Source organism: Salmo salar, chromosome ssa09 (assembly GCF_905237065.1).
Source record: "Salmo salar chromosome ssa09, Ssal_v3.1, whole genome shotgun sequence".
Taxonomy (NCBI): Eukaryota; Metazoa; Chordata; class Actinopteri; order Salmoniformes; family Salmonidae; genus Salmo; species Salmo salar.
The window spans coordinates 39,577,910-39,590,995 of NC_059450.1; the positions used below are offsets into that span (position 1 = coordinate 39,577,910).

At 42.7% G+C, this 13,086-nt stretch overlaps 2 protein-coding genes across 6 annotated transcripts in view; both read right to left on the minus strand.

Annotated features, from left to right (window-relative positions):
• Positions 1–4,395, minus strand: part of LOC106611319 (SAM and SH3 domain containing 1b) — a 115,038-nt gene extending 110,643 nt beyond the window's left edge. The window contains 1 exon segment of the mRNA XM_045723665.1: positions 3,086–4,395. Within this exon segment, the coding sequence (XP_045579621.1) occupies positions 3,086–3,619 (534 nt within the window). The 5' untranslated portion in view covers positions 3,620–4,395.
• Positions 4,396–10,879: 6,484 nt separating this feature from the next.
• The window catches only part of LOC106611318 (syntaxin binding protein 5b (tomosyn)), a 49,490-nt gene continuing 47,283 nt past the window's right edge, over positions 10,880–13,086 (minus strand). For all 5 annotated transcript variants that reach the window (XM_014211374.2, XM_014211375.2, XM_014211378.2 and 2 more), the window contains 3 exons: positions 12,201–12,312; positions 11,731–11,951; positions 10,880–11,475 (listed from right to left, as the gene is read on the minus strand). In XM_014211374.2, coding sequence (XP_014066849.2) covers positions 11,434–11,475; positions 11,731–11,951; positions 12,201–12,312 — 375 coding nt within the window. In that variant the 3' untranslated portion in view covers positions 10,880–11,433. The remainder of the gene's footprint in view (positions 11,476–11,730; positions 11,952–12,200; positions 12,313–13,086) is intronic.

Consider the following 13,086-nt stretch of genomic DNA (forward strand, 5'->3'; position numbering starts at 1 on the left):
CTTCAGAGTGTTGTCTATCCAAATCTACTAATAATATGCATATTCTAGTTTCTGGGCCAGAGTAGTAACCTGTTTAAATTGGGTACGTTTTTAATCCGGCCGTGAAAATACTGCCCCCTAGCCCAGACAGGTTAAACTGCACTGTCAGAACTAGAAGCACAATGTCAGCTATGCGTAAGTGGCTGCAAGGGAGTCAGGCGCAGGAGAGCAGGTATTTGGTAGCACACAGAGCCTTTTATTCAGGCGAATCAAAAGCACACGGCACAATGAACACGAAATATAAAACGGGTATACATAACCCAGTGCAACCAGACCAACGTGCGCATACATCAACACAGATAAACAATATCACACAAAGACATGGGGGAAACAGAGGGTTTAAATACACAACACATAATGACGGGCAATGAGAACCAGGTGTGTGGAAAAACAAGACAAAACAAATGGATCGGCGATGGCTAGAAGGCCGGTGATGTCGACCGCCGAACACCGCTCGAACAAGGAAAGGCATCGACTTCGGCAGAAGTCGTGACACACAAGCATTTCGCTACACTTACAATAACATCTGCTAACCATGTGTATGTGACAAATATCATTTGATTTGACCACTTAATTGGTAAACTATAGGGTAATGTAAAAGTTGACTTCTAAATGATCCAATACATAATGTGGTATACTTATCATAATTAGGTTGGAGTTCAGAGAGGCTAGATAAATGATCTAGACCCTCCACTGTGCAGTGATCAAGATGGCGGACTTTAGGGAAGTCTTGAGTCATCGGCATATATTGACAACCTAGTTTAACTCCTCTTGACAGTTCAATACTTGAAGTAACTTTTAATATTTTACACTTGGGGTTACTATACATACTGTATCTAACCCGTTGAGTAAGAGATACCACCTAATTAAAATAGTCCAGGCATTTATATAAAACTCCTAGTCATACTTAAAAAGGCCTTTTCTAAATCTGCTATGAAGACCAGGTCTGGTTTCTTTGGTGTTTCATAGTGTTCTATTGTTTCAAGTAATATTATCTCCAATGTCTCATCCATGTAAATAAATAAAACAAACTGATCAGGATGAATAATATCTGATAAACCTTTTTCATTCTATGACCTATGCATTTTGCCAGGATTTTTGTGAAAGGGGATTCCAGTGGTTGCACAGATTTTGATACAGCACTGAAATTAGTGTCAACATAACCACCTATTGTTTCCCTAAAATGTATCAGCGGCTGATCAATAGAATAGATTTTGATATCCTACAGAAAGGATTTGAATCTGTGGCAAGGTTTTTAATACATTTTTGGGAAAGGAGAAATGTGATGTTGTTTATGCGTCTGAGTGAGATGCGCTGCAGGCAGCTTTGGTTCAGTGGGTCCTCTTAGGTGGGTGGGTGTGTACGAGTTAAAGAACTAGCTATGTCCATTCAGAAAGTTTCCCAAAATAAGCCTGTCTGGACTTCATCTCTTTAAATAAATCCATCATGATGGTCAGCATGTGCGAGGAACGACGACAGGTGCCAGTTTTGCGTTTCCAGTTTTGCGTTTCAGTTTTGCAACTGAATGAAACGTAGCCAAGGATGAATAGCCTATCCTAATATTCCGTAGTATAGGATTCTCATTACTGCGTCCTCTCTAGCCACTTTGAACATTTTGCCACTGAGAATGACCGCACCAGCACTGGTGACATTACGAATCATTTTGCTAAAAGTGGAGGGAAAAACTGTGTGTGACAGTAGCCCGAGAGTGCAGCCCGAGACCGTAGCCCGAGGCCGTAGCCCATTCATGCAGCCCGAGACTGCAGCCCGAGACTGCAGCCCGAGACTGCAGCCTAAGCAGGTATTCTTCATCTGTTGTAACATCTCAGCTCCAATAAGACTTTCTGGAAAGGCAAGGCCATTTTTGACAGCCATGTCTGGCTCACCGAGTCAGGAAATCAAATTCATTCATTGTTTATACGATATAGGTCTAACCACTATCCACTGACACAGAACCAATTTTAGAACACCACGAGGCAGCAACCTAAATCAAAAATCTGCCAAACCCCATACTGGAGAACAGGAGTTGGTCTTTGCTGCAATGTGGTGCTGATTCCAATTACTAAATAGACCTATACTTTACACCACAATGAAGGTTAAAGCCAATACTACAGTCTGCAACTGCAGACCCTGCCTAGCTCTCTGACCGTGAATAACAGCATTAGTCTGAGGGGATGTACACAGAGCATCTGTATCGTATGTGATGTCATCAGGCCTGGTTTCTTTGGCGTTTCATGTAATTGTCTTACATTATCTCCAATGTATCATCCATGTAAAACACCTGTCTGATCAGGATGAATAATATCTGATAAAACCTTTATTCTATGGTGCTATGCATTCTGCGTCACAACAGTAGAGTGACGCCATTCTCCGTAAAACAACTGTCAGAGCAGAGGGATGGAATGAGAGGTAGACAGATACAGTATCTGAATACTCTGTGTTCGTTCCAAATGGCAATCAAATGGAAACTAACCCCTATTTAGTGCACTACTTTTGACCAGGACCCATAGGGTTCTGGTAAAAAATGAGTGTACTATGTAGGGAATAGGGTGCCAATTGGAAAGCACACTATGTCTCCAACGCTACGGTGGCAGACAATGGAGGCTATCAGATTAACCAACAGTAAAATACAGTTAAGTAACAATGATATAGCTGTTAGCTCAGAAAGTCTGCAAGATATGAGCTCATTAACCCAGCCAGGTCAATAATGTGTCCCATAGGACTTATAAATTAAATGGACTCTCACAACAGAGCATTGTTTCAGCAGGTGTGTCGGTCAGACCTATAGACCCAAATTCACTTCTGAGTAGATACATTTCTAAATGTGTGTGTGTGTGTGTATTAAAGTCCTCCGACTGCCCATAAGGCCTCGAGCAGTAGTCATCCTGACTCTGAAAGTGTCAGAGCACAATTGCTGGTATACAGCAACAAAGAAATTGTCCATACTATTCATCATAGCGGACACAGAGGGAAGAGTGTAATTGAATGTGACAGTCTATGAAGAAACATTGTAATTATCAACATCAATAATGACATAGGAGCCTACCTTGTGGGTGTATGGCAGCTCACTGAGGTCGATTCCATCTTTCACAAGTTTATCCCTGATCAAGAGCTTCAGTTTCAGTTTGGGGTAAGTCACCAACTCTTTACAATCAGTGAAACTCAAATTGTTGTTTTTAGGACATGACTCTTGGTGAAATCTTTGGTGAGCCCCAATTCCAACTTCCTCCTGGTTGGGTTCTGTCCATGACCTTGACCCCTGGAGGTCATGCTCGCACTCTGTGATGTGCATTATGTTGGTGCCCAACGAGGGTCTACAGGAAGAGGGGTACAGGGGCTCGAGGGTGAAGTAAAGACCCAGAACTTTTTCCTTCTCCTGCTCTCTCAACCTCTTCACTGCGTCGAGCAATTTTTGTCGGTGGTGCTGGACGTGGACCCCTATGGCGTCCAGATCGGGGTCACCAATTTGTTTACAAACTTCGAGATCATCGTATCCATTGTCCACAAATCCCTCCAAGTATTGAGGCAGTTTAAGATTCTGTAGCCACTCATAGACAAGGCCGGGGCCGGTGCGCATCATTTTGACATACGATGAGCAATGTTTTCCATGCATAGGCTGTGTTAGAAATGGTTCCGTTATCTCCAAAATGTAAACCTCAGGAGCGCCGGTATCTTTGACACAATTTTACATCCACCGCGGCCTGTCATTCTTATTGGATCCAAAATCACAAACGCATGCAGAGATTATTAAACTGATGAAGAATACAAAACGAAATCTAAAAAGAGCCGAGTCTACTGTTACAAAAAAATAAAGGTTACCATGTTAAACGCTGCAATATTGGTGTTCCCAAAATTCTGGATAACAAACAATGCAAATATTTTATTATGACTAGACCATGGCGTCCAAAAATCCAACCTAGTAGGTGTGGTCTGGTCATCAATTAATCCAAGCAGGTGAGAGAAAGAGAAGGCATGATATCCAACCAAAGAAACACAACATATACATGAGATAAACAAAACTGAAGGAATTGTGCATTAAGTGTCCACGAGCTGAATTTCAAACATTCTTTGTTCCTCACCGCTTTTGTTTGTTTCATTGCTGCTGTTTCGAAAAGGGCAGTCCTGGCGCGGCAACGTCCAAATATCGTTGTTTTCATCACTCAGTACTCCAAACTTCAGAGTGGCGGTAAATGCGAGATGAAACGCTTTTCACCGCTTCTTATCTGTATGCCTAGCTCCGAATACACTTGTTGTAGCACATGGTGCAAAGCACCCTCTCTCTCCCCGGAATGAACTTTGTCTCTCTGGTCTAGAGTTGGTCCAGAGTGCCATTCAATCCAAGCGAATTCTGCTTCGCGTTAAAAAAAAAAGAAGGAAAAAAAAGAGGCAATTGAGCATTATCTGTACTCTGGCGCCCTCTGTTCGACATATACCACAATTGACTGATTGAGTACATGTCAGATCAATCAACGCTGTAATTGTCAGCCACTGAAGTAAATCGATTCCAGTAGCTCTCTCCAGGAGGACTGTTGGACCAGTAACTCTCTCCAGGAGGACAGTTGGACCAGTAACTCTCTCCAGGAGGACAGTTGGACCAGGTAACTCTCTCCAGGAGGACAGTTGGACCAGTACTGTAGCTCTCTCCAGGAGGACTGTTGGACCAGTACTGTAGCTCTCTCCAGGAGGACAAGTACTGTAGCTCTCTCCAGGACTGTTGGACCAGTACTGTAGCTCTCTCCAGGACTGTTGGACCAGTACTGTAGCTCTCTCCAGGACTGTTGGACCAGTAACTCTCTCCAGGAGGACTGTTGGACCCGTACTGTAGCTCTCTCCAGGAGGACTGTTGGACCCGTACTGTAGCTCTCTCCAGGAGGACTGTTGGACCAGTACTGTAGCTCTCTCCAGGAGGACTGTTGGACCAGTACTGAAGCTCTCTCCAGGAGGACTGTTGGACCAGTACTGAAGCTCTCTCCAGGAGGACTGTTGGACCAGTACTGAAGCTCTCTCCAGGAGGACTGTTGGACCAGTACTATAGCTCTCTCCAGGAGGACAGTTGGACCAGTACTGTAGCTCTCTCCAGGAGGACAGTTGGACCAGTACTGTAGCTCTCTCCAGGAGGACTGTTGGACCAGTACTGTAGCTCTCTCCAGGAGGACAGTTGGACCAGGTAACTCTCTCCAGGAGGACAGTTGGACCAGTACTGTAGCTCTCTCCAGGAGGACAGTTGGACCAGTACTGTAGCTCTCTCCAGGAGGACTGTTGGACCAGTACTGTAGCTCTCTACAGGAGGACTGTTGGACCAGTACTGTAGCTCTCTCCAGGAGGACAGTTGGACAAGTACTGTATCTCTCTCCAGGACTGTTGGACCAGTACTGTAGCTCTCTCCAGGACTGTTGGACCAGTACTGTAGCTCTCTCCAGGACTGTTGGACCAGTAACTCTCTCCAGGAGGACTGTTGGACCCGTACTGTAGCTCTCTCCAGGAGGACTGTTGGACCCGTACTGTAGCTCTCTCCAGGAGGACTGTTGGACCAGTACTGTAGCTCTCTCCAGGAGGACTGTTGGACCAGTACTGTAGCTCTCTCCAGGAGGACTGTTGGACCAGTACTGTAGCTCTCTCCAGGAGGACTGTTGGACCAGTACTGAAGCTCTCTCCAGGAGGACTGTTGGACCAGTACTGAAGCTCTCTCCAGGAGGACTGTTGGACCAGTACTATAGCTCTCTCCAGGAGGACAGTTGGACCAGTACTGTAGCTCTCTCCAGGAGGACAGTTGGACCAGTACTGTAGCTCTCTCCAGGAGGACTGTTGGACCAGTACTGTAGCTCTCTCCAGGAGGACAGTTGGACCAGTACTGTAGCTCTCTCCAGGAGGACAGTTGGATCAGTACTGTAGCTCTCTCCAAGAGGACAGTTGGATCAGTACTGTAGCTCTCTCCAGGAGGACAGTTGGACCAGTACTGTAGCTCTCTCCAGGACTGTTGGACCAGTAACTCTCTCCAGGAGGACAGTTGGACCAGTAGCTCTCTCCAGGAGGACTGTTGGACCCCTGTGATGATGAATTGTGTGTTTTATCAACCCTTAAAACATGGAATGGACATTTTGAAAAACAGATGCAAACACAATTTGTTTTAGATAGATTTTATTTCCATTACACAACTATATATATATACACTGAACAGAAAAATAAAACGCAAGATGCAACAATTCCAAAGATTTTAGTGAGTTACAGTTCATAAAAGGAAATCAGTCAATTGAAATACATTCATTAGGCCCTAATCTATGGATTTCACATGACTGAGCAGGGGTGCAGCCATGGGTGGGTCTGGGAGGTCAAATGCTCACCCACTTGGGAGCCGGGTGCAGCCATGGGTGGGTCTGGGAGGCCAAATGCTCACCCACTTGGGAGCCAGGTCCACCCACTGGATAGCCAGGCCCTGTCAATCAGAATGAGTTTTTCTCCACAAAAGGGCTTTATTACAGACAGAAATAGTCCTCAGCAACCCCCCTGACCAAGGACCTTCTCCCCAAATTACTGTTTGGCCAGGTGGCCAGCTCTAGGAAGAGTCTTGGTGGTTCCAAACTTCTTCCATTTAAGAATGATGGAGGCCACTGTGTTCTTGGGGAACTTCAATGATGCAGAAATGTTTTGGTACCATTCCCCAGATCTGTGCCTCGACACAATCCTGTCTCGGAGCTCTACGGACAGTTCCTTCGACCTCATGGCTTGGTTTTTGCTTTGACGCCAACTGTGGGACGTTATATAGACAGGGGTGTGCCTTTCCAAATCATGTCCAATCAATTGAATTTACCACAGGTGGACTCCAATCAAGTTCTAGAAACATCTCAAGGATGATCAATGGAAACAGGATGCACCTGAGCTCAATTGAGTCTCAGCAAAGGGTCTAAATACTAATGTAAATAAGGTATTTCATTTTTTACTTTTAATACATTTGCAAAAATGTCTACAAACCTGTTTTTGCTTTCTCATTATGGGGTATATGTTGCAACCTGACTGAATGGCTTCTAGTGAATTCAAATATACTGGGAGCTCATTCAACAGACAATCTCCTAAAATGTGAATATATATATATATATGAATCTGAGATGCACACATTAAATATACCACCAGAAATGTTCATTTCATGTTGGAATAATGGGCATTATGTACAAGCATTGTTTTGGAGACACATTTATCTTAAAATGCACCATTCTATTCTTCTTAAATTATACATTAAAAGTATTTATTTGCAATATATTGAAATTAAAATTATATACTTTCTTCTGAAATATATAAATAGAATATCATTAATGGGCAATGAAAACAAATCTGAAAATGAAGCCAGTCAGTATATTACTGGTGTATCACACAGTTAACATGTCCAACATGTTTTTGTCCTTCAGAGAAATAAACAAGGAAAAATATAAACAACAAACTTAAACTGACAAAAGTGATTCAAGGAAGGACAAATAGTGCAAAAACAGCTAACAAGTCAGTAGTATGAGTAAGGTCAAATCCGCTCAACTGAAAATCCAATTTTCCTAGGTCTTCTGGATTAAGGAGTGACAAGCATAGAGAAGCTTTTCCACCATTTTTCACACAGTATGATCAGGCCTATAGAGTTATGTAGTTCTCACATCCATCCAGACAGACGGTCGGAGATTGGTCAATCAAGAAGACAGTTTTAAAATTAAGAATCCCAAATGGCACCCTATTCCCTACAGTATGTAGTGCACTACTTTTGAATAAGGTGTAATTTGGGATACGTCCTGCGTCACTTTGCCAAAACCAGCACTATCAGATTTGCCTCCAGTTGTCTTGTCCCACTACTTGTTTATATACAGCTGTTGGCAGCCACCTGGAGGGAAAACATAATTTTTCATTTGGTAACTGAAGGTTATTTGGAAAAAAAAGAACAAAAGATAAATTATTCTACCTCAACACAAATGGCAGCATCTCCTTGCACATAAAAAAAACCCAACTTTTAACCAAATAGTCACACTGAAAAACACCATTAAGGAAGAAAATAAAAAAATCTTAACAATATACTACATCTATGGCTGCAAGTATAAATATATGTGCCCATACACATATTCCTGAATATATGGATGTTGACAAACACAGATACACACATAAATAGGTAGAGGTTAGCATATATGCATCATGATAAGCAAAGGCAGAAGAGAGTTGTCTGTTAAGATAGTGGTTGATTCAGAAACTAATGACCAATTAATGTTTTACTGAACATTACATGGCACTTGGTCACTTCTTCTGCTGACACTACGAATACAAAGACAGCTTTATATGTTTGCTTGTGCTATAAGAGACATGCTTTTTTCTCTAAACATTCAAAACGATTTTAAATTAATAAGTCATGAGAAAATTGTATTAGAATCACTATGGAAGGATTGTGAGAAGACTGAGTAACCCAACCTGTAATGCAATATTACCACATTGTTTGGTAGGTGGAGGTAAAGATTTGAATGTCTTTACGTTTCCCTTAGGTACAGATCTAGGATCAGCTATAATCCCCTCCCCCAATCCTAACCATTAGTGAGGACAATGCAAAACTGAACCAAGATGAGTGTCCAGGGGTATCTTCACCTTAGTCTGTTGTACATAACTCTCAACTCTATCTCTGAGCCAAATCATTAACCTCAACGCTATGTCTCAGCCAATCAGAGCTGAGAACAAAATAGAAAACTGGCCCTGACGTCATCTATGTCCATAACTCTATAACCTCGTAAGAGAGAACTATATTTAAGCTGCACAGTGTTTCCAACATACCAACAACCCTTCAGGTCTTGATTATATCCATGTTTGTAGACTTATTTTTGGCTAAACATTTCCTGCACATGCCTGTCAAGTGGGTTCAGTTTAGTGGATACTGTAGTAAGAGCCCGGTATGTATACACTGACAACACACAACAACTGAAATTCCATGATAAACAATACAACAACAAAAAAGGAAAGAACTTTCAGTAAACAAACAAGGGAACTGTGTTCTATTTGACTTCTTGCTTCAAAACAAATATGATGTGCAAACTGACTGTATGAATGATAAGGGATAATAGCATATAACCAGGCCTACTGTTCAAACTGACTGTATGAATGATAAGGGATAATAGCATATAACCAGGCCTACTGTTCAAACTGACTGTATGAATGATAAGGGATAATAGCATATAACCAGGCCTACTGTTCAAACTGACTGTATGAATGATAAGGGATAATAGCATATAACCAGGCCTACTGTTCAAACTGACTGTATGAATGATAAGGGATAATAGCATATAACCAGGCCTACTGTTCAAACTGACTGTATGAATGATAAGGGATAATAGCATATAACCAGGCCTACTGTTCAAACTGACTGTATGAATGATAAGGGATAATAGCATATAACCAGGCCTACTGTTCAAACTGACTGTATGAATGATAAGGGATAATAGCATATAACCAGGCCTACTGTTCAAACTGACTGTATGAATGATAAGGGATAATAGCATATAACCAGGCCTACTGTTCAAACTGACTGTATGAATGATAAGGGATAATAGCATATAACCAGGCCTACTGTTCAAACTGACTGTATGAATGATAAGGGATAATAGCATATAACCAGGCCTACTGTAGCAGTAGTAAAAAATATGGAAAAAAGTTATTAATCACACCATCAATATGACTCATCAATAAACTCATGTTTAATTAATTAAGTGCTTGGATGGACTTACTTGAAAAACAAAAAAACAGCAAATAAAGATGACAAATATAGATGTAAATCAAACATAAGAAAGAAAGAAATGGAGAAACCAGAGAGAAAACACAGAGGGGATGAATCAATTGTTGATTCATTAAAACCATTGCTATAGATATTAGGACTTCAGGAACAGAGATGGTTCCACTGGCTGGTTTACATGGAGTTTCCTCCACACACAGGAGACTCCCCTAAGAGGACCATTGTGATTGGTTGACACTGTGAAGAGCAGACAACACCTCACCTGGCCCCTGCACAGGTCATCTCACAGGTAACCTCCAACAGTACTCATTGTGTGTAGTGATCTTACCTCTTGGAGAACCAAACAGCTGAACAGATAAGAGCATGACTGATGAAACACAGGATCAGTCCCCTTAACCCAGAGGAGAGGGACTAAGGGAATGAGCATCATCTCCTCAGATGACATAGAAAGAAAGATCCAGAATAACTCTTCCTCCTCCTCCGTCCGGTCTGTGTCAGTCAATATGTGTCAGTCACTCAGTCGGTCTGTGTCAGTCAATATGTGTCAGTCACTCAGTCGGTCTGTGTCAGTCAGTCAGTCAGTGTGTCAGTCAGTCAGTGTGTCAGTCAGTGTGTCTGTGTGTCAGTCAGTGTGTCTGTGTCAGTCAGTCAGTGTGTCTGTGTCAGTCAGTCAGTGTGTCTGTGTCAGTCAGTCAGTGTGTCTGTGTCAGTCAGTCAGTGTGTCTGTCTGTGTCAGTCAGTCAGTGTGTCTGTCTGTGTCAGTCAGTCAGTGTGTCTGTCTGTGTCAGTCAGTCAGTCAGTGTGTCTGTCTGTGTCAGTCAGTCAGTCTGTGTGTCTGTGTCAGTCAGTCAGTCTGTGTGTCTGTGTCAGTCAGTCAGTCTGTGTGTCTGTGTCAGTCAGTCAGTCTGTGTGTCTGTGTCAGTCAGTCTGTGTGTCTGTGTCAGTCAGTCTGTGTGTCTGTGTCAGTCAGTCTGTGTGTCTGTCAGTCAGTCAGTCAGTCAGTCAGTCAGTCAGTCAGTCAGTCAGTCAGTCAGTCTGTGTGTCTGTGTCAGTGTGTCAGTCAGTGTGTCAGTCAGTGTGTCAGTCAGTGTGTCAGTCAGTGTGTCAGTCAGTGTGTCAGTCAGTCAGTGTGTCAGTCAGTCAGTCAGTGTGTCAGTCAGTCAGTCTGTGTGTCAGTCAGTCAGTCTGTGTGTCAGTCAGTCTGTCTGTGTGTCAGTCAGTCTGTGTGTCAGTCAGTCAGTCTGTGTGTCAGTCAGTCAGTCTGTGTGTCAGTCAGTCAGTCTGTGTGTCAGTCAGTCAGTCTGTGTGTCAGTCAGTCGTGTGTGTGTGTGTCAGTCAGTCTGTGTGTCTGTGTCAGTCTGTATGTGTGTCTGTGTCAGTCAGTCTGCGTCAGTCAGGCGTCCGTCCGTCCGTCCGCTTCAGTCAGTCTGCTTCAGTCAGTCAGTCTACTCCTCCTCAGTGGTAACCAGGTGACTGAGGTAATGCAGTGTTGTATTGTGCTGCTAGGAAGAAAGCCTCTCAGTCTGTCATACAACACCTCCTCCTTCTGAGATGAAGGAGAAGAGGAGGAGGAGGAAGAGGAGAAGGAGCTGCATCTCCTGTAGATAATGAAGTGGCACAACAAAACAACTGCGTCCCACTGTCTCCCCTCGCTGCCATCAGAGCTGGTACCACTTCTTATCTTTGTACTTCAGCATCATCTGAGAAAGGGAAGGAAGTGAGAGAAGAGGATGAGATACAGTACGGGACTCATAGACAACACCTGGGTTCAGGTAGTATTCATTTTCTTTCAAATACTTGAGTCGTGCTCGATTTAGGCCAAAAGTGCAAACCCTGTCCATCATGCACTCTAGGCAGGCTCAATCAAACAATTAAAGTATTTGGGGGGGGGGAACGAATACTAGTTGAACCCAGGTTTGCACCTCACAGATGACCTGGTAGAGCATTGGCCTTACATCATGAGCGTGTTTAGAGAAGGAGTCAGCGCTGGCCATCATGGCTGCGGTTCTGTCCTCCAGCTCGCCCAGTTTCTGCCCCCTCTCATCCAGGGCTATCCGGGCACGGGCCAGGTCCCCCACAACCCCAGAGGCTGCTCCCTTCATACCCTCCATGCCCTGGGGCCCAGGAATGTGCTGTGCCAGGCTACGAGATGCCTTACCCGCCGCAGTCTCACCAACTGTAGAGGACAGAGGGAGAGAAACCAAGATGTGCCACAAAAACAAGATTTATAACTGCAACGCCATTATCGCTGTGTCCAATAACACTACGTCATTAGTTATCATATGCCAAGCATATTGTACGCCATTATCTATGTCCAACTAAATCAGATGTGTCCTCTAGAATGCTCTAGAATGTCAGTCACAGGTAAATAGAACACGGTTCTATAGCTACTGAAGGAGAGGTGTATTGTGGGAATGATACTCACACAGGTCTTCTCTATCCAGCGACTGAGCTCCTCCCCCAAACAGGCCCTTGAAGAAACCTCTATTAGGAGCTTCAGGTGTTTCTAACGGTGTAAACAGCTCTCCCATCATCTCCTAAAGATTCAGATTTAGCAGTATATGTCAAAAATAACTTCAGTATTTATCATACCCACAAACACAAAACGTGATCTCTCACACACACACACACACACACAGCACAAATGCACACATACACGGGCTGGTCGATATGGCCAAGATATCATATCACAATATTTTATTTTTATTTTTTTTACAGTAACACATTGCTGTATTTTATGATTTTTAATAATACAAGTTCTAAATAAGCTTTATGAATAGTGAATGACTCTACATGAGAAGTGATTTCAATGGGTCTTTCTCTATTTTGATTGTCTTTTATACTGTTCCCATTCAACTTTTTCTGCATTTTCATCAATTTCTGCACTCATTTGTTATAATTTCCACACTGTGCTACATAGGGCAGCATGATTATGGACAAAAAAAATCTAGGCTCAATTGCGATTTCTTTTTGACCAAATATTGCGATTGGGCATGAGATTTAGATCAAAACACTTGGAAATACAGATATGCTCAAATGTGTTGATACCCTTCCTGAAAAAAGATGAAATTAAAAGTTATTTTATCATGTATACTTGCATGCCTTTGGTATGTCATAGAATAAAGCAAAGAAGCTGTGAAAAGAGATTAATTATTGCTCATTCTACAAAGAGATTCTAAAATGGCCTGGACACGTTAGTACCCCTTAGAAAATATAATAAATACTTGGATTATAGTGATATTTCAAACTAATCTGTTTCTTTAATTAGTATCACACGTTTTCAATTTTGTAATCAGTCATTCAGCCTATTT